General features: G+C 48.7%; 1 protein-coding gene across 1 annotated transcript in view; it reads right to left on the bottom strand.

Annotated features, from left to right (window-relative positions):
- Positions 1 to 21126, bottom strand: part of LOC130116428 (protocadherin Fat 3) — a 128015-nt gene that overhangs the window by 22185 nt on the left and 84704 nt on the right. The window contains 10 exon segments of the mRNA XM_056284339.1: positions 4331 to 4893; positions 6547 to 6824; positions 9872 to 10069; positions 10161 to 10304; positions 10517 to 10654; positions 10784 to 10998; positions 11927 to 12140; positions 13289 to 13467; positions 13982 to 14215; positions 14407 to 14560. Coding sequence (XP_056140314.1) covers positions 4331 to 4893; positions 6547 to 6824; positions 9872 to 10069; positions 10161 to 10304; positions 10517 to 10654; positions 10784 to 10998; positions 11927 to 12140; positions 13289 to 13467; positions 13982 to 14215; positions 14407 to 14560 — 2317 coding nt within the window.

The following is a 21126-nucleotide window of genomic DNA, read 5'->3' as shown; positions in this document are numbered from 1 at the left end:
TGAGGAGGCATGTGGCAGTCTGCAACCCCTCCCCGGATCAGCAGAGGGGGTGGAGCAGAGACCGGGACGGCTCGGAAGAGGTGTAGCAACACACCTATTGGCATTGACAGACAGAGCCAGCACTGACAGCTGTCCGTCAGTGCTGGCTCTCTGGCTCACCTACAGCCAACGGATCCACTATCAACGTTATTATCTGCAGCTGTGTTTATCCTGCTATGCCAATATCACAGAGTACCAAGACCACGACAACTCACTTACACGGTCTTATATGGTCTAGGGTCGAGTTACTCTAAGTTCTGGTGATGAGTGGCTCCGTGTGACAGACTGTCGTTAGAGTGCACTAAATCTATTTAAGAGCACCGAGAATAATCCTCTGTACAGTGCATAAAGCAGATCCATCAAGGTGGAAGGTGGGGTGAAGGTGGCTGACGGGCAGCCAAGCGGTCATTACGGCGGCGGCAAAAAACTGATTTGCTGGAGGTAAACAGCCCGGCTGAGGCCAGTGGGTTCAGCAGCCATCGAAGGTTTGCTGACTCTACCCATTTCATTATGAGTATGTGTTCGGGATTCAGACCGCTCAAATCCACTGCAATTACCAGCGTCCCAAAGTGATATTAAGTTCGACAGAGACGGCAATTTCCGGCATTGTTATTGGCGTTAGTAAAAACAATTTAAAACAAATAAATAGGGAAAAAAAGTTTGTCGAGCTGCATAAAACACAAAGTATGCGGCACCAACGGAACGCTATGAGGAGGTTATACGAAGGTCTGAGGGCGCTACTGACCCAGCGGTTCAGATGGCGATCCCGCCGCAGGGCTCTGAATATTGTTGCGAATTCGGGGGGACAACGCAACCACAGGAACTGCCGCGACCGGGAAGCGAACCCGCATCGCCCGCACCGCGGGAGACATCGCTAACCGCTCGACTAAAGGGTCAGACCCGCGAGTCAGCGGCCACCAGCAAGTCTCCTTATCCATGCACGTTACACTCCCCTCCCCCTCCTTCGGGAAGCGCGTCCCCGCGCTTAAGCATATCAGCTCCTTCACGCCTCAGGGCGCATGCGCTTCCGATGGCCTTACGGTCCCTCCATCCCACTTCTGACACCAATGTAGCGAATCCGGGGGACAACGCAACCACAGGAACTGCCGCGGCCGGGACGCGAACCCGTATCGCCCGCACCGCAGGAGACATCGCTAACCGCTAGACTAAAGGGTCAGACCCGCGAGCCAGCGGCCAGCGTGTCTACTAATCCATGCACGTTACAATATCATTTGAAATACTCATAACGCAATTTAAAATCCGTCACACTAATGTGCATCAAATACTGAAACGGTGCCTGTCAGTTAATTTGGGCAGACAGCTCGAGCGGCGCTCTTGTTCCGTCAGTCAATGGGGCGTAGTCACGTCCACCGAGCTGGCCAGCCGCTCTCTATCTGCGTGATTTTCTCACTTTTTCATCCATTTGTCTCCCCCCTCCCCTTTTTTTCTCCCCAATTGTATCAGGCCAATTACCCCCACTCTTCCGAGCTGTCTCGGTCGCTGCTCCACACCCCTCTGCCGATCCGGGGAGTGCCGCAAGACTACCACGTGCCTCCTCCAATACATGTGGAGTCGCCAGCCGCTTCTTTTCACCTGACAGTGAGGAGTTTCGGCAGGGGGACATAGGCACGTGGGAGGATCACACTACCCCCCCCCCAGTTCCCCCTCCCTCCCGAACAGGCGCCCCGACCGACCAGAGGAGGCGCTAGTGCGGCGACCAGGACACATACCCACATACGGCTTCCCGGCCGCAGACACGGCCAATCGTGTCCATAGGGACGCTCGACCAAGCTGGAGGTAACACGGGGATTCAAACCGGCGATCTCCGTGTTGGTAGGCAACGGAATAGACCACCACGCCACCCCGACGCCATCAGTAAAAACACTTTAAAGCCCCAATCCACGATTTTCTCACTATATCATCCATTTGGAACGTGATGATGATGTGACGATTCTGTTGGACAGACGATCAACGTTACAGTAGAACAGTTTTCCAATGTGGTTAAATGCAGGGGGCAGTGAGGAATAGAACTGTTGCAAATGATCTACTTGGACTACCAACAAGGTGTAGCAGCCATTGTCAGCTCACCAAGTGAATAGTCTGCACCCTTGTAAAATGGCATCCTCGGACCAAAGCCAATGCAGGCGGTCTAATGTAATACAGATGTCATCAGAATATATCTTAACACTGTTCTACAGTAATACTGACGGTTTGTCCAAATGAAGCAGGCATGTTGGCGTCACATTCCAGTCTTTTTTCCTGCTTTGGTTGTTTCCAACACGTGCATGTTTGCCCGGGGTTAGCTAGCGAATAGGTCAGCTACCAGTTAAGGTTAGGTTAAGGTAAGTGTTGGGTTAAGGTTAGTGTTAGCTAGAGGTTGAGGTTAAGTCAGGTTAAGGTAGATTAGGTTAAGTTTAGGCAAATTGAATGAAATAGGGCTGAGGGAACATAGACACACTTTTGCACTACACCAGTTGGTGCGACTCGACCAAAGCATTTCAACGGCTGTTATACAGAGACAGGAGAGTGTCTCCACCCATGCCGGTTAGTATTATGTTACATGATTCCTTTATCCAGATGGATAAAATCATCATTTATTAAAGGTAGGTTAGGCGACTTACTGTAGAAGCATTTTCTTTTGTGTGTTTTATATTTGTTGAAATTGTCTTTACATCCCGACAGCAATCAGTCAATAAAACGCTCTTCCAAAGAATATTAAGTAAAAGAAAAGGAAGAAAAGAGGAGGAGGAAGAAGAGAAAGAGGAGGAGGAAGAGAAAGAAGATGAAGAAGAAGAAGCCTATCCAATCATTACATTTGGTCCGAATGAAATGATTGGATAGCCTTCCTTCCTGTCTACATACCAGAAGAAGAGGAGAAAGAGAAAGAAGAAGAAGCCTGTCCAATAATTTCATTTGGTCCAAACGAAATGATTAGCTGGCCTTCCTGCCTATCTACATACCAGAAGAAGAAGAGAAAGAGGAGAAGAAGAAGAGAATAAGGAAGAGGAAGAAGAAGAAGAAGCCTGTCCAATCATTTCATTTGGTCCAAATGAAATGATTAGCTGGCCTTCCTGCCTATCTACATACCAGAAGAAGAAGAAGAAGAGAAAGAGGAGAAGAAGAAGAGAAGAAGGAAGAGGAAGAAGAAGAACAAGAAGCCTGTCCAATCACTTCATTTGGTCCAAATGAAATGATTAGATGGCCTTCCTGCCTGCCTATCTACATATCAGAAGAAGAAAAAGAGAAAGAGGAGGAGAAAGAGGAAGAAGAAGAAGAAGAAGCCTGTCCAATAATTTCTTTTGGTCCAAACGAAATGATTAGCTGGCCTTCCTGCCTATCTACATACCAGAAGAAGAAGAGAAAGAGAAGAAGAAGAGAAGAAGGAAGAGGAAGAAGAAGAACAAGAAGCCTGTCCAATCACTACATTTGGTCCAAACGAAATGATTAGCTGGCCTTCCTGCCTATCTACATACCAGAAGAAGAAGAAGAGAAAGAGGAGAAGAAGAAGAGAAGAAGGAAGAGGAAGAAGAAGAACAAGAAGCCTGTCCAATCACTACATTTGGTCCAAATGAAATGATTAGATGGCCTTCCTGCCTGCCTATCTACATACCAGAAGAAGAAAAAGAGAAAGAGGAGGAGGAAGAAGAAGAAGAAGAAGCCTGTCCAATAATATCCTTTGGTCCAAACGAAATGATTAGCTGGCCTTCCTGTCTGTCTACATACCATCAAATCAGTGAGAGGGCGTTCCTATTGGCTGTTCTACAAAGGCAGATGCGTATTTATGCCCCCGCCCCGGCGGTCACTTGTGGTTGTCTCGACTAGTTCTCCCTTCTCTACCAGCCCTCCCCCATACAAGTGTTTTATTTTCAAAAAATCAACAAGACCAACTCAAAATGGCTGCTTCACATGAACAATATTAGCGTAGCTCAGAGATTCACTGAAAGAAATTCGGTTGTTTTACACAGACTTACGATACCAGTTTCATGGATCTCGCTTTGACATTCCCTGATTGGAAGCATTTGAATTATGTGCCCATGCTGCATCTGGTGGGAGGGGCTTAGGACAGAGAGGGGAGGGGGAGAGCTGCAGGGGGGGGGGGCTGTATTTTCAAATTCTGTCTTTTTTTGTTTTACTTCGTCTTTTCCAGAAAACTGCCTACCCCAGCTTTAAGGGGGAGACATTGGGGATTACTGCTTTAATTCATAGGTAACTTGTCTGATTGACCTGAACAAAAAAGAACAAGAATTAAATTGGCTGGTCTTTTTCCATCGGGAGGGAGTTCTCGGTTTACCGGGGCAGACGCAGGTCTCCGTTCGGCCGAACCTCGGCGACACCAGACTAACCCTCTCGGTGCTGTAAGTGACCAGAGACTTCGGCTCCATGACTGTTGTCTGTTCACACACCCTCTCCCCGCACTCCAGCTCCCCGGAGCAAGCTTGGCCCACCACTACTGCCCCTGCGAAGACCCCCCCGAACTGGCCACGTGTGCCAGCCTCCTCCAGGCGCGTGGCCAACTCTTGGTGGGTGTAAAATCCTCCCATCCCACCGCTCCCTGACGCATCTGGCCTCTCCATGGCCAGGAGCAAGTCCACGTCAGGAGTCCCCATCACAGGCTGCACACTGAGGACATGGAGGGGATCCTGCTGCGCTGGGGACCATTTCCAGCCGGCCAGCCCGCGGAGCATCAGTTTGATCTGGCTAAGGTAGCGACCCAGGAGATCCTCCGGGGACAGGGAACTGAAGCGCAAAGTGAGGGCGCTGCGCAACAGCACGTCCGTCACCTGCTTGACCTGGACAGACACATCTGCTATCACAGCGAAACGTCCGTCGCTCACCGTTGCGTTCATCTGGTACCTGAGGGAGGTAACAACAAATATTCCCATTTTCTCACGTAGCCTTTATCTGAAGCAGTTTACACAAGAGTCAGCAGTTGGCAGATGTATTTTTAAACCTACAGGCTCCTTAGCCACAAATCCATGTCATATCAGATGCAATTAGTCTTAAGTGTGCAATGGGTAGGTCGCCGGAAGTGACACCTTTGTAGGTTAAAAGTAAACACAAGCTGGACAATGCCACGAATCGGCATCACAGCCATGATAAATGAACGAACTGCATTTTATGTAGCACTATTCTAGCTGCGAAAAACCACTCAAAGCACTTTGCAGTTAATTAATGCCTCACATTCACCCACACAAACACACACATACACTGACGGCGGTGTCAGCCACGCAAGGTAACAACCAGCTCATCCTTCTTGAGTAAGTATAAGCCCTGATGGAAGATGGGAGTTCATAAAATCATTTGGGGAGGGGGGGAGAAAGTCTGGACCTAGAGCTCAGTCTTCTTGAAGTAGATCTAGACAGAAGACTTGCAGAGCTCGACCAAGGAGGTGTGTAAAGGTGAATATGGTCATGCAGGTACGTTGAGGCAGTTCCTTGGCACAAACATTAGGCTACATGATAAACTGATTATTTTCCCCCTACTCCATATATACAGATGGGTGGCAAGTTAAAGGAAAAACCAACTTGAAGTGTGTTAGTAAGGTGTTGGTCCACCACGAGCCTGCAGAACAGCTCCAATGCTGCTTGTCATAGATTCTACAAGTCTCTGAGCTCTACTGGTGGGACGGACACCATTCTTCCAAACCATATTCCCTCATTTGGTGTTTTGATGATGGTGGTGGTGGTGCAGAGTGCTGTCTAAGGGCCCAGACACACCAAACCGACATCAGAGAACTGGCGGCAACGAAGGCCGACCGTTGCGTCGCCTGTGTCTGGGCCAAAGAGTAGCACTTGAACACACCGCAAAGACTACAGCCAGCGGCCAACTAGCATGTACGCTCTGCACATGCGCGAGAGGAAATATTCTTGAAATGCTCAGGTGAGATGAAGACGAAAAACGAGAAGAGCCTTCGTCGTTTGCTCGCTTTCGTTACTTCGGTTTCTCTTCTCGTGCACTGATTTCCTAAGCTGAACAGCCAATCAGAATGATCTCTCTCACCAATGGGCTCTGCTGCCGATTCAATAGGCTGCTGACTGGGGTCCAAGTAGTGCCAACGGTGCAGGACACACCGTGAAAACTAGGGCCACAGACGCTCACCGGCAGACTGACACTTGCTGACGGCCGACCATTGGTCTTGTGTGTCACGGCCTTAATGTGCCGGTCCAAAATCTCCCATAGGTGTTCAACTGGGTTGAGATGTGACTGTGAAGGGCATAGAATATGATTTACGTCATGCTGGAAGAGACCACCCCCATCAGGACAGAAATGTCTCATCATAGGATAAAGGTGGTCACTCAGAATAACTTTGTATTGCTCTGCAGAGACCCTTCCCTCTAAGGGGACAAGTGTACCCAAACCATGTCAGGAAAATGCCCCCCACAGGATAACAGAGCCCCCAGACCCCCTCATTGTAGGGGTCAAACACTCAGGTTCTTCCTTTCATTTGTCACCCATCTGTATATATGTGTGTGTGTGTGTGGTTGTTTATTCTGGTATGGAATGTACCTCCCAGGTTCCAGTCCTGGCAGAGCCATGATGCTGCCATCTTGTCTGTTGATTGCGAACATGCTCTTGAGCTGGGGCCTCTGGGTGAATGAAAGAACATCGTTGGCGTCCCGGTCTGTTGCATGGATCCGACCAATCGGACCACCCGGGAAGACATCTGTCACCATAACAATGAATATCTCCAGGGCGGAGACTGAGGGTTTGTACTGGCTGTTCCCGATCACCCTCAGAAACACCCAGGAAGAGGAGCTCAGACGGGGTTTGCCGGAGTCACTGGCCTAAGACAGCAAATGGATAATACCAACAGTGATGAATCGGAACAGAAAAGCTGAGATCAGACACTGAACATATATTATGTTCATGTCAGAAGAGGATTTAGGCCTAAATTACTATGGATCACAATTCTTACTAGAGATGGATGGGCCACAGCAAAACCTGCCGTAATACATTCAGCATACAGTATGCACAAATACATATCCTGTACTCCAACCAGGGTCCATTTCCTGCCTCAACACTGCTAATAAGCACCAGCACATTCATTCAGAACATTCAGAACACATACCCCACTATTATTTAGGTAACACTTTCTATGAAGCTTGCATCTGTAATGCCCTATACGTATCTATAACGCCCTATAAGTGTCACTATAAGTCATTTTAAGATTCGTTATAATCACGTATATGCCCTCACAACACATCATAACCACCTTTATGATACATTATGTCAATTCAAAACGGATTTATGCATTATAAATATGTCATCATTAGCCTGTTTATCCGTCAAATGTCATAATGCATCATAGCCAACTTGTTTTGCTGAAGTTTTGTAGAGATGCATAATGAGACTTCAGTGCTATGTCACAGTCTTCAGCCATAGCCGTTAGTCATTGTAATACACATTATAGGAAAGTATGGGCGTTGTAGATGCAATAGATGCTTATATGTTGTTATAGATGCTTATAGGGCGTTATAGATGCAAGCTTCATAGAAATTGTTACCATTATTTCTATATCCAGCTGCCCCCTCATGGCTGTATTTAAGTTTATTTCACTCTCGTTTTTTTTCTTCTTCTTCGTTGTGTAACGTTGTCTCTGTGCCTTTTATTTGGCTTGAGGTATCAATAATATCATTAAAAGTTATGATTAAAGGTGACAATTTCAGACAAGATCCAGTAAGATCAAATTTTTCTCTCTACTGACCCTAAAATGAATTAAATCAGTTATAGCCAAACAAAAAGATACAAAGTCAAAAATACAGGGATGGTTACAAGTACGAAAGAAAACAAAAAAGGTCCTACGAAATGAAAAATCGATCTTCAGTGTTTATCTATTTAACATGGTTCCAGAACTTCACAAAATAAATCATTTAATTTTTTGTGTTTATAAGAAGAATGTATTCTTGTTCTTACAAATACAGTAACTTTTTACCTTGGTCATCCTGGGCTTGTACTTGTACGCAAACAAAATGTCCACTGAAGGAACAGCAGTGAGACTGAGAGAACACAGGTGGTCCACCGCTAAACTGAAACTAGCCCAAACCACGTTCTTGTAAAAATGTCCAGCCATTATTGGCTTTTAGTCAAATCAAACTCCCTCCCTTCACAAAATCCCACTTTTGGGGTACCTGAGTAGTGTCGCGGTCTATTCTGTTGCTTACCAACACGGGGATCACCGGTTCGAATCCCCGTGTGACCTCTGGCTTGGTTGGGCGTCCCTACATACACAATCGGCCGTGTCTGCGGGTGAGAAGCCAGATGTGTGTTTGTGTCCTGGTTGCTGCACTAGCGCCTCCTCTGGTCGGTCTGGGCGCCTGTTTGGGGGAGGGAGGGGGAACTGGGGGGAATACTGTTATCCTCCCACGCACTACGTCCCCCCTGGTCAAACTCCTCACTGTCAGGTGAAAAGAAGCGGCTGGCGACTCCACATGTATCGGAGGAGGCATGTGGTAGTCTGCAGCCCTCCCCAGATTGGCAGAGGGGGTGGAGCAGCGACCGAGATGGCTTGGAAGAGTGGGGTAATTGACTAGATACACCTGGGGAGAAAAACATGTAAAAAAAAAAAAAAACCAAAACACCCCCCCCCCCAAATCCCACTTTTCAGTTCCGTTTCAGTCATATGGGTCAAATCCCGGAAGTCCCGGAAGGCCTCGTTTACGCCAAAGGTCTTGATGTGAGGCCTCCTGATGCCCACTTCAGTATTTTTGCTACTACATCCGATTGTTTTGACCTCCTGTCTACATCTACTTTTAAAAGTGTCCCGTATCTAATTGCTGTGCGTGCATCATAACTCTGGTTCGCACAACCCGCACGCGTAGGCCTACGGCGAGAATCTGGCCATTGACGTGGAAGTAGATAACCCCATGTGTACACCAAAATGCCACACGAGTGTGAGAGTATCACGTTTTGAATGATGTGCGACTCACAATGACCTGAAAAATCCAATCTGTGTGGCTACATGAGAATCGCAGTGGCAGATATCAGATTCCTGTCTGGTTTGTTTCCACATGTGAATGTCGTCAAAAACCATATCTGAAAATATCCAATTCATGTGCTTTTTTTTCCTGGTGACACAGTAATAACACATATCCAATCTGTGCCATGTGAGCAAAAAAATTCTGAATTTGGTCACTCGTATCGGGCGGTCTAAACGTAGCCTAAATGCCATTTAACGGCACCTTTAAAGAGCATATGGGTAAAATGCAGCCGTTGAAATTCGGTCTGTTTGGGAAGATCAAGCCACAGAAATGACACAACAATAACAGTGGAAGGCTGGTAGATTTTGGGCAGGTGTGGAATAGTGTGATTTGTGTCGCTGACCAAGATCCTGCATGCTGGTCCAACCTCACCATGATCAATAAAGGCAATGTCTGTGAATGTTCTCATTCATCCAGGTTGTCATGGTTATCCAAAGGAATTGAATCAAGCGCAACTGGACTTGGTATATATCCGTGAAGACGTTTCACCTCTCATCCAAGAGGCTTCCTCAGTTCGTGCCTTTCTGACTAGACCAAGCTAGTCTGACTGGCTGGTGATGAGACTCAGATATTTGTCCTCTTTGGAGTCGTTATCAGAGCTATTGATGTCCATGGCTCTTTGTGCTCAATAAACGACTCCAAAGAGGACAAATATCGGAGTCTCATCACCAGCCAGTCAGACTAGCTTGGTCTAGTCAGAAAGGCAAGAACTGATGAAGCCTCTTGGATGAGAGGCAAAACGTCTTCACGGATATATACCAAGTCCAGTTGCACTTGATTCAACTCGTTTGGATGATAAAGGCAATCAGAAATAGCAGCGACAAAATAAGTCCCAAACACAAAACATGCCTGACCTGGATCTCGAGCGTGAACTCCCTTGGGGCCTCGGGTCCAAACACCCGACTGGACCTCAGCGTTCCCGCCTGGTCCAGGGAGAAGAAGTCGCCCTGGTTGCCAGACAGGATGCGGAACTCGAACGGGGCACCGTTTCTGGGGGAGTCTATATCGCTGACCAACAGTTTCAGGAGGCTGGCGCCCGCCGGTTGATTCAGCTGGAAGGGTGCAGAGGGAATGGGTTGGAGATGACGGCAACGCACTGTGACCACACGATGACGTCCGTCGACAAACCTGCGCGGCTTTTACCTGAATAATCGCAGTGGAGTTGGGCGGCGAGAAGACGGGGGGGTTGTCGTTGATGTCGGAGATATTGATGTTGACAGTAACGGTGGAGGACATGGCGGGGGAGCCACTGTCAAACGCCTGCACCGAGAGAGAATACCTGGACACCTAAACACGGAGCACAGGGAGACAGCATGACGGGGGCCTTGCCATATCAGGCAAACTGGGAAGGACAGTAATTCTGTGTCAATAAAACCTACCCTCATGCCTGCATAATGTAGGACTTGGAACATTCACCTTGAGAGGACCCGGTATTTTTCTGCCTCTGCTGTGTTAATGAACCAGAAAATGACCATTGATTGTTTATGAGTCCTCCTTACCAACTCGCGGTCCAGCCGCTTATTGACTTTGAGCAGGCCTGCGACGGGGTCGATCCAGAACTGGTTGCTGCGGTCACCTTTCAGGATGGAGTAGGTGATTCGCCCGTTCACCTGGCTATCCAGGTCTTCTGCCAGCAACTTGAAGAAACAAACTTATCACAAAAGGCACACGGATCTGTAACATAAGCGGTGGCTACCAATAGCCAACAAAAGGCAAAACGAATCACCGGCGGGACAAAAAAAAAAAACAGAATGAAAAAATATTACCCTTGTAACCGTCTGCCCGACTGAGGCGTCTTCGCTGACTAGCACATTGTAGATGTCTTGATTGAAGGCGGGTGCATTGTCGTTGACGTCCATGAGCTCAATGGTTACCATGGTGGCAGTGCTGAGAGGAGGGGATCCGTTGTCCCAGGCCTCAATGGTCAGGTAATAGTCCTTACACACCTCGAAGTCCAGATCGTCAGCCACAGAAACGGAGCCTGTGATTACATATATATAGACAGAGGTGAAGGTGTGTACGTGCCTGCCAACACACACACATAGACACACACAAACACACAACAGTATGACTGGCATTGCATCCCATTTATTGCATGAAATGAATAGCCATAAAATTGTGGGATGGCCACACACACACACACACACTCCCCCCAGGGAGAGAGAGAGTGGCTACCATGCGAATGTCTGCGGCTCTCCCTTTCCCTTCAAAAAAGACTGCGGACATCTTGTTATATAACGTGTTTTCATGTTTGTTTGTTATTTAATTAACTGGGTGTTGTCATGTGAACCAACACCTTTGTCAGAGTCTCTGTACTGGAGAAGCCCTGGTAGTGGTATGGGTCTTCAATCATCCATCCATCCACTATCTAAGCCGCTTATCCTGCTCTCAGGGTCACGGGGATGCTGGAGCCTATCCCAGCAGTCATTGGGCGGCAGGCGGGGGAGACACCCTGGACAGGCTGCCAGGCCATCACAGGGCAGACACACACACACATTCACAGCTAGGGACAATTTAGTAGGGCGGATTCACCTGACCTACAGGTCTTTGGACTGTGGGAGGAAACCGGAGCCCCCGAAGGAAACCCACGCAGACATGGGGAGAACATGCAAACTCCACACAGAGGACGACCTGGGATGACCCCCAAGGTTGGACTACCCCGGGGCTCGAACCCAGGACCTCTTGCTGTGAGGCGACCACACTAATCACTGCGCCACTGTGCCACCCTGGTATGGGTCTGTCACACCAAAAACAAAAAACAAAAAACTCACAAAAACAACAATTTGTACATCACTCTGACATTTGCCCACTTTCTGGCCAAGGATTTTCTGCTCGAGAACCGGGAGACTGGGATCATAGACAGTAAACCTTTCTCGGTGACAATTCAGTCCATGTCCAAATCCACTTACCCCGGGTCCTGTCTACGACGAATTTCCCCAGCTCGTTGCCGGAGCGTATGTTGTAGGTGATCTCCGCATTCGGTCCGATGTCAACGCTGGTCGCCAACACACGCAGCACCTCCGTCCCCACAGCGACGTCCTCGGGGACGGTGACCGCGTAGTCCCTCCTCTGAAACACTGGAGCGTTGTCGTTGACATCCAGGACCACCACCGTTAGGTCAACCTGGGAGGAACACAGCAAAGTCACAACGACGCATGAATCACAGAGTCTATATAAGCGCCTAAATTCAATCAACACAGCCTTCAGGTGGGAAACTCACGTTTGCAGCGGCTTCACCCGGTACCGGCCCAGTACACAGTGTCTTTGTCCATGACTAGATCTACGTTTGTGTCATCGTGTGAAGTTTGTATTTATCGTTTAATGGCTGGGAGAGCTGACGTTGGATTGGCTGGGAGACATTGGTCTATTGTGTCCTGTGGGCCCAGGGACCACGGCCCTGCTCGGAGCTGCGCCCAAGAGGAAACCTCGAGGCGGTCTGTCGGCAGCCTCGCCTGGCATGGACTGTGCAGTGTTTTTGTCTGCGTCTGTGTTGTCGTGGGGGGGGGGGGGGCTGGCTGGGAGAGCTGGTGTTGGATCAGCCCAGGGAGCCTGGTCTGCTGGGTCCGGTGGGCCCAGGGACCACAGCCCTGCCTGGAGCTGTGCCCGAAGAGGGAGACCCGAGGGCGGTCTGACAGGACGCGGAAGCGGGGCAGGCTAAGCTAACTGCTAGCCCATGCAGACCGGCGGTTCCGACAGTCCTCCTGGCCGGCGTTTGTTCTCTGGACCATGGAATTTTTGGACTGTGTTGCACTGAGTGGACCGAGTTGTTAACTTTGCGTGGTTCTTTTTGTTATTTGCTTCGGTCTCTCTGTTTTCGGTGGTGTCGTTTTGGGAAGTTTTGGATAGGTGTTTTTATCTTTTGTGCCGCGCCGCTGTGGGCCGGATGAAACCACATTTCGTTTCTTTTGTGCACGCAAGCGCATAATGGAAATGACAATAAGTTGCTCCTGACTCCTGAGTCATGCGGTGGGTTTGTTGAAAAGACGCTTTAAACCCAATTTTGGAAGTTGATTGAAAAGCTGTTTGTTCACTGTGAAATGCTACGGAAACATAATATCCACATTTAATCATTTACGGCGGTGAAGCCTCCTCTTGGAGGGACTCGCACTGTCTGTAAAGGTCAGTTAAGTTACTAAATGAGATGACGAATGGATGTGGGTGCAGAGACAGAGATGACATAAAATCAATTAATGTACAACAGAGCAAAAATAACAGAAAGAAGGGGAAAAAAACACACCATCTGTAGTGTGATTCTGTGACCGCACGCCTACCTGTGAGGACAGCGCCCCCTGCTGCCCATTTTGGTCAGTGGCCTGAACACGAATCTGATAGATGTCTTTAATTTCCCGGTCCAGAGGCCTCTCCAGGATCACCACCCCGGACACGGGGTCGATGGAAAAGAAGCCGTCGGCCGAATCCACCAGTGAATAGACCAACGAACGGTTGAGACCTGCAGAGGCCGGATTAAACGATGAGACACATCCGAACAAGGCTAAGAGTGTTAGCTCCTGATCGTGAACATTTCCAATGGTCATTATTCATTCATTCATCGACTGTTTAATCCGATTCAGGGTCATGAGGGGCGTCCCAGTAAATACTGTGCTGAAGGCAGGGACACACCCTGGGCATGGTGCCAGTCCATTAGAGGGGCAATAGATGCGTGCACACACACACTCCCATTCATACATACGGACAATACTGAGCCTCCGATTTACCTGTCATGCATGTCTTTGGGACTACGGGAGGTGCGGATGAAAATATGTCGCCTATAAAGTGTCTGTATAGGCGACATATTTTCATCTGCAGAGGAAATACACAGGAAATCGACGCAAAACGTGAGGGAAAGCTGAAAAGCTCGGCACAGATCGGCTGGGATCACACCCGGGACCCTTTTGCTTTACTGTGGATAGTAAGTAGGGGAAAAAAAGATGCTCTTTATCCGTTTTGTAAGAGTTCCTGTTCACCTTCGTCAGGGTCGCTGGCCTGCAGCCTGGTGAGGAGGGCCTTAGGCGCGGCGTTCTCGTAAGCGCTGGTCATGTACTGAGTGGAGGAGAAGGAGGGCGCGTTGTCGTTCACGTCCAGTAGCCGGAGAGCAATTTCAGAGCGACAGAAGAGCCCGCCTCCGTCGGTGGCCTGGGCGATGAGCTTGTAGACCGCCGTCTTTTCCCGATCCATAACGGTGGCCGTACGCAATTCGCCTTAGTCCATGAAAGAAGAGAGGATGAAAAGAGGGAGAAAGAAGGGAGAGAGCGCGGAGGGAGAAGGGTAAAACAAGCGGAGTAAGTCGATAGAGAAAGAGGTGAGGCAAGTGAATGTTTTATGTAAATTCCGTTGATTAATTAAATCGAAGCAGAATTGTTCGCGGGCCAGCAAATAAATGCAGCAGCACCAGTGTTGGCATCCATGTAGAAGTCTTCCACTCCGATGCCAAACAGTGTGTACTGGATCTCAGCACTGAAGCCTGAGTCAGCATCTGTCGCTCCCACTGTCAGGATGCCCTTGTTAACGGGGATGTTCTCAGGAAAAGAGGCACTATACACCGCCTGCAAATACACACACACACACACACACACACACACACACACACACACACACACACACACACACACGTAAGAATACAGGGTGTTACCACCGTCATTAACTGAATCCACCCGTTTTCCATTGTGTGAATGCAAGGCCCTCTGAGGACTCTAACTGTGATTTAGTGCTACACAAATAAACTTGAACTGACATACAAAGGCCACAGATGCACGCACTGATCCCAGAACCATACAAGAGAAACCCCAACATCCGACTGTCTTTCTGACATGATGTCAGATAATAGTGTAGCGACTGGAGGAGGTGGTCGCTCTGACTATTGGCGGCTCTGCGCTGGGGGACCGCAGGGGCTCATGGGACCGTTATTGTTCAGGTTGAAATTGTTATTATTTATGAGTTCAAACGTTTGGTTCATGTTGGGATGTGTTGTTCTTTGGGGGTTTGACTCGGACTGGGTAGAGGACTCTTTTCTGACTTACTGACTGTGGGACCATGACTTAGACTGACGTCGCCAGTGGTGACCTTTGGGGGGGGGTGTCGTTGTAATGTTAGTTCTGATTGGTGTGTAAACAAAAGTGCACTCCCGGGGTCATGCAGTGTATGGGGCATGGGAGCTGCCATTTAAAAAAGAGATGTCTGCCTCTCGACTCGTGCTTCCATGCCGGCTCGCCACATTGGTGTCAGAAGTGGGATTTTGCTGAAGAATGGAGAGGGGAGATCCAGACACTGGAGCGGGACATTGAGCTGACCTGTTGGCGCTTGGAAAACCTGACATGGATAAAGATCGAGCCTGCCAGAGATGGAAGTTTTCCAGCCCACCCTTATGGCTCCAGTATCTCGTGGCTCACCCGCCCCCTAGAGGTCAGGTGGACCAGCACCTGGGAACACCTGCTGCCCACCACCACTGATCACCTCCTAGAGGCCAGGAGGACCAGCACCGGGGAATGCTGGCTGCCCGCCACCACCACCCGCATCCTAGCGAACGGGAGAGATGCTGCACATAGAACACTGGTCAAGCTGCCCAAGTACAATGGGATGACACAGCTAGAGCCGTACCTCTTGCAAGTCCAATTAGCGGCATGGCACAGTGGATGCAGCAACAAGGACGCTGCCATCCACTTGGCTCCAGCGTTGGAAGGAAAGGCTTTGCAGGTGCTCCTTGACCTAGCCCCAACACAGAAGCAGGACCTCCAAACCCTGACCATGGTGCTGGAGAGGCGATTCGGGCAACAACCCTTCACTGACCAGAGCAGGGAGCAGCTAGCCAGCCGTTGCCGCTAAGAGAGGAGAGCCCAGGTACCTTCGCCGCAGATGTGCAGCTACATGCCCAACACGGTTACCCGCCGTTCAATGCGACCGCCCAAGAGGAGCTGGCCCTCCATGCTTTCCTGTGGGGGCTCACACCGCAGCGGCTGCACCTGCATGTTCACTTTGCCATGCCCCAATCTTTCAGTGAGGCTCGTTACAGAGCTGAATGGGCCAAGGTGGTACTCTCCACGTGGCTTACCCAGCAAAAGACCCTGCTCTCTGACCGCACATCAGGTTGGCCAACGACGATGAAGACGAAGAAGTCTATCAAGTTCGGCTTCCACCAAAGCAGTCTCGGTGATGGCCTCCAACATCCAGGCAACATCCACCCTGCGCGACTGACCACCGTTTCCGATGTGACGAGCCTGGTCACATAGCCCGCGACTGCCCTCTACTGGCGCCAAAAGCCAGAGTCCTCTGGCTGGCAGAGAAATGGCAGCAGAGTGGCCTAGTGGGGGTACCGCCATTCCAGTCTCCAGCCCTCCTTCAAGGCTGATGCATGCTGGTTGGCTGCCTTCACACCAAAGGACTGTATCTGGACTGCCAACTTAACGGTCGATCCTGTCGGGCCCTAGTAGCCACAGGGTCTATCATTTCCCTGGTGCAACCTGGAATCCTCCCAGGTACCACCGGCTCACTCTCGATGGCATGGTCACCAACCAACACCCAGCTGATGATTGTGACAATAGAAAAGGCTGGTATGAGAGGGAAAAAGTCATTGCAAGTCCAGGCTGGAGACCAGGAGCTGGCACACGAGTTCTGGCTCGCCAACATCCAAGATCCGTGCATCATTTGGCCTGGACCTACTAAGGAGCCCGTGTTAATGTGTCAGAGGCAATCATCACCCTTGGCACAAAGACCATACTGCTCCGGTCCAGCACGGGGAGGAGCAGGCTCAGAGCCCTGGCGTGGCATTGGAGTGCTGCTGCTGCCAGTGGCGGGAGGAACGGGGCCAGATGACGCCAATGGTGTGGGCTGTCCAGACTGCCAGCAATGACGAGAGGTGGTTCCCATTGACCACAAAGCAATTGAGGCAGCAGCAGGAGGCAGACATGGCCCTGGCACTGGTGAGGGGCTGACTGGAGATGGGGTGGTGCCCCAACTGGACAGAGGTGTCAGTGCTAGGGCCCGAGGTAAAGGCCTACCACTCTCAGTGGGGCAACTTCGAGCTCCACAACGGGTTGACGTACCGAAGGTGGCAAGCTCCCGGATGAGGGATCAACCTCCTGCAGCTATTGGTGCCCCATGTGCTCTGTCCCCAGGTTCTCCAAATGGTCCATGGCTTGGTGAGGGGGGCGGGGTTCTATTGGCCTGGCTGCCGATGAGACGCTGGGCTGCACGTGCACTGCCCTGACTCCTGCAACTGCCGGGCCGGCTCTGGAGTGCAGTAGAGGGCCTATGATACACAGTGCCTTGGGCAGGCTTTCATGCGAAAGGACGTGGTATGGGTGTACTGTCCCGTTCGCAAGAAGGGGATTTCCCCCGAGCTTTGCAGCCACTGACAGGGGCCTGGCGAGGTCGTGGACCAGCTGTCTGAGGTGGTGTACTCTAAATCAAATGTTAAATCTAAATTGTAAATCTAAATCTAATATAAGTGTTAAATCTATATCTAAATATTAGATTCAGATTCAGACTTTATTTATCCCAGAGGGGCAATTTAGTTTTACAATCTACCCAGACCATACACAAACTCACAGACAAGCGGCAATCAGCAGTATGTCAGAAACAATAAATAGATCAGTACGTGGGCAAGAGATGCACACTGTCACCCTCGTGTGGTCAAGCACACAGACTCACACAAGGACAAGGCGAAGGATAAAAATTCACATACAGTGGTGCTTGAAAGTTTGTGAACCCTTTAGAATGTTCTATATTTCTGCATAAATATAACCTAAAACATCATCAGATTTTCACACAAGTCCTAAAAGTAGATAAAGAGAGCCCAATTAAACAAATGAGACAAAAATATTATACTTGGTCATTTATTTATTTATTGAGGAAAATGATCCAGTATTACATATCTGTGAGTGGCAAAAGTGTGTGAACCTCTAGGATTAGAAGTTAATTTGAAGGTGAAATTAGAGTCAGATGTTTTCAATCAATGGGATGACAATCAGGTGTGAGTGGGTGCCCTGTTTTATTTAAAGATCAGGGATCTATCCAAGTCTGATCTTGACAACACATGTTTGTGGAAGTGTATCATGGCAATAACAAAGGAGACTTCTGAGGACCTCAGAAAAAGTGTTGTTGATGCTCATCAGGCTAGAAAAGGTTACAAAACCATCTCTAAAGAGTTTGGACTCCACCAATTCACAGTCAGACAGACTGTGTACAAATGGAGGAAATTCAAGACCATTGTTACCCTCCCCAGTAGTGGTTGACCATCAAAGATCACTCCAAGAGCAAGGCGTGCAATAGTCGGCCAGGTCACAAAGGAACCCAGGGTAACTTCTAAGCACTTAAAGGCCTCTCTCACATTAGTTAATGTTAATGTTCATGAGTCCACCATCAGGAGAACACTGAACAACAATGGTGTGCATGGCAGGGTTGCAAGGAGAAAGCCACTGCTCTCCAAAAATAACATTGCTGCCCATCTGCAGTTTGCTAAAGATCATGTGGACAAGCCAGAAAGCTATTGGAAAAATGTTTTGTGGACGGATGAGACCAAAATAGAACATTTTGGTTTAAATGAGAAGCGTTATGTCTGGAGAAAGGGAAGCCCTGCATTCCAGCATAAGAACCTCATCCCATCTGTGAAACCTGGTGGTGGTAGTATCGTGGTTTGGGCCTGTTTTGCTGCATCTGGGCCAGGACGGTTTGCCATCATTGATGGAACGATGAATTCTGAATTATACCAGCGAATTATTTTTTCTTTTTTCTAAAAATGTATTTCTAGTTTTTCCCCTTATCCGACCCGATTAACACAAAGGCATATGGCCGGAACTCTTGTCGAATAACTCCCCTGGCTCACGTTTCCACAGGAAGGAGATAGTCGTTACACCAGCTTCCTTCAAACTCGTGTCGGCTGCTCTCGCTATTTTACACACTGAAGCCTCGCATGGATTGCATCACCTTCAGGCCGCGAAGGAGGCGTAGGGAGAATGCTTTCAGTTGGCTGCAGGCGCCCGGCCGGGTGGGCCAGAGGAGTCGCTGGAGAACGACGAGTCCCCGAACAATACACCGATCTACACCCACTATCCCTCGGGTAAGGGTGGCCTAATGAAGGCCTTACCCCATGGATGCTCTGGCCGTGACCGGTTACGGCGAGTCTGGGATATGAACCTCCCAGCCACTTGACGAGCGGGTTGCAAGAACAGCGATTTATTCCGCTTGGCCACCAGAACGGCACAAGCGAATTCTTAAGGAAAGTGTCAGGACATCTGGCCGTGAACTCAATCTCAGGAGAACGTGGGTCATGCAGCAAGACAACGACCCTGAGCACACAAGTCGTTCTACCGAAGAATGGTTAAAGAAGAATAAAGTTCATGTTTTGTATGGTCAAATCAAAGTCCTGACCTTAATCCTATCGAGATGTTGTGGAAGGACCTGAAGAGAGCAGTTCATGTGAGGAAACCCACCACCATCCCAGAGTTGAAGCTGATCTGTATGAAGGAATGGGCTAAAATTCCTCCAAGCCGATGTGCAGGACTGATCAACAGTTAGTTACCAGAAACGTTTAGTTGCAGTTATTGCTGTACACAAAAAAAGGGGGGGGGGGTCACACCAGATACTGAAAGCAAAGGTCCACATATTTTTGCGACTCACAGATACGTAATATTGGATCATTTTCCTCAATAAATAAATGACCAAGTATAATATTTTTGTCTCGTTTTTTTAATTGGGTTCTCTTTATCTACTTTTAGGACTTGTGTGCAAATCGGATAATGTTTTAGGTCATATTTATGCAGAAATATGGAAAATTCTAAAGGGCTCACAAACTTTCAAGCACCACTGTAAGTTAAAAAAAAAACCAGAATAAATAAATGAAGCATCCTAAAATGCATTGCACGTTACATTCCAATGCAACATTCAGTAAGCCTAGAGGCTTACAAGCCGTGTGACAAACAGACAAGGGTATAAACCAACTATTGTGGTTTAAAGCAAAACAAAGCGTTTAAAAAGACTACTCTTGGCATTTAACAGCCTGATAGCAGAAGGAATGAAGGACCTGGAATAGCGATTCGTTTTCCTAGGGGGCGCTTTATAGCGCCGGCGTGAGGGTACTACAGTGAATTCATTGGACAGGACGTGGTCAGATTGGCTAATACTTCCTTTTGCTTTCTAGGCCACAGGTTTCTCCTGGAGGGAGCACAAGTCTCTCTGCTGGGCTCCGATCGATGAGCAGACCTTAATGACACTGTTTAGGCTATTCCTGTCCTTCACAGACAACCCAATAAACCAGCAAATGAAGGAAAAAGGTTAAAAGACTTTAAGTAAATGACTGGTAGAATCTGAATCTACTAAAGTATTTTAAGATTTTAAATGTTAAATCTGAATATTAAATATAAATGTAAATTCTAGATGCTAAATTGAAACGGGTCACCGGACGTGAAGCTAAATGTTTAGAAAAATGTGCAAATAGCCCACACTCTATTGGAGTACAGCGCGCACAGCCCCGCCCACACGTCACTGACCGTGGAAGGCACCGCCCCCTTGGCGAAACCGTAACTTAAAAAGTTGTTAACCTGATCCTTACCTCGACCCCAGGCCCGACTGCAACTTCGAACAGAGATGATATTTTATTGTGAACGTGGATTTACGAATCACAGACAGTTGAATCAGTTCATCGGGACGCAACGTTAATTGAGAGAAACGTTTCATCGCTCATCTAAGTGACCTCTCCAGTCTCAGCTGGTTGCAGGTGTCCCCACCCTTATACACAATACAACCACCCAAACCAAAGACCGGTTTCATATGCAAATATGGGCTTGACCATTACCTAGACTTTTAATGGCCATGTCTGGGAAATTATTGCAATCACAGCATTATAAGATGGCGACAGACGTACTCTTAGCCCCCCCCCCCTCGGTTGAGGGAGGTCGTTCCCTCCTCCTCACACTATTCCCCAATCCTCTGTGCGTAGTACACATGGCCAACTTTTCAGGTTACAGCTTTGCTGACCCACGGTCAGTGGAGTGCGCTGTACTCCCAATAGAGTGTGGCCTATTTGCATATTTTCTAAACATGCAGCTTCACATTCGCTGATCCATTTAGATTTAATATTTACATTGAATATTTAGATGTCGATTTAACATTTAGATTT

The sequence above is a fragment of the Lampris incognitus genome, chromosome 8 (assembly GCF_029633865.1).
Source record: "Lampris incognitus isolate fLamInc1 chromosome 8, fLamInc1.hap2, whole genome shotgun sequence".
NCBI classification, from domain to species: domain Eukaryota; kingdom Metazoa; phylum Chordata; class Actinopteri; order Lampriformes; family Lampridae; genus Lampris; species Lampris incognitus.
Note: the sequence above shows the minus strand (reverse complement) of the source record. Positions and strands in the feature narration are given on the sequence as shown.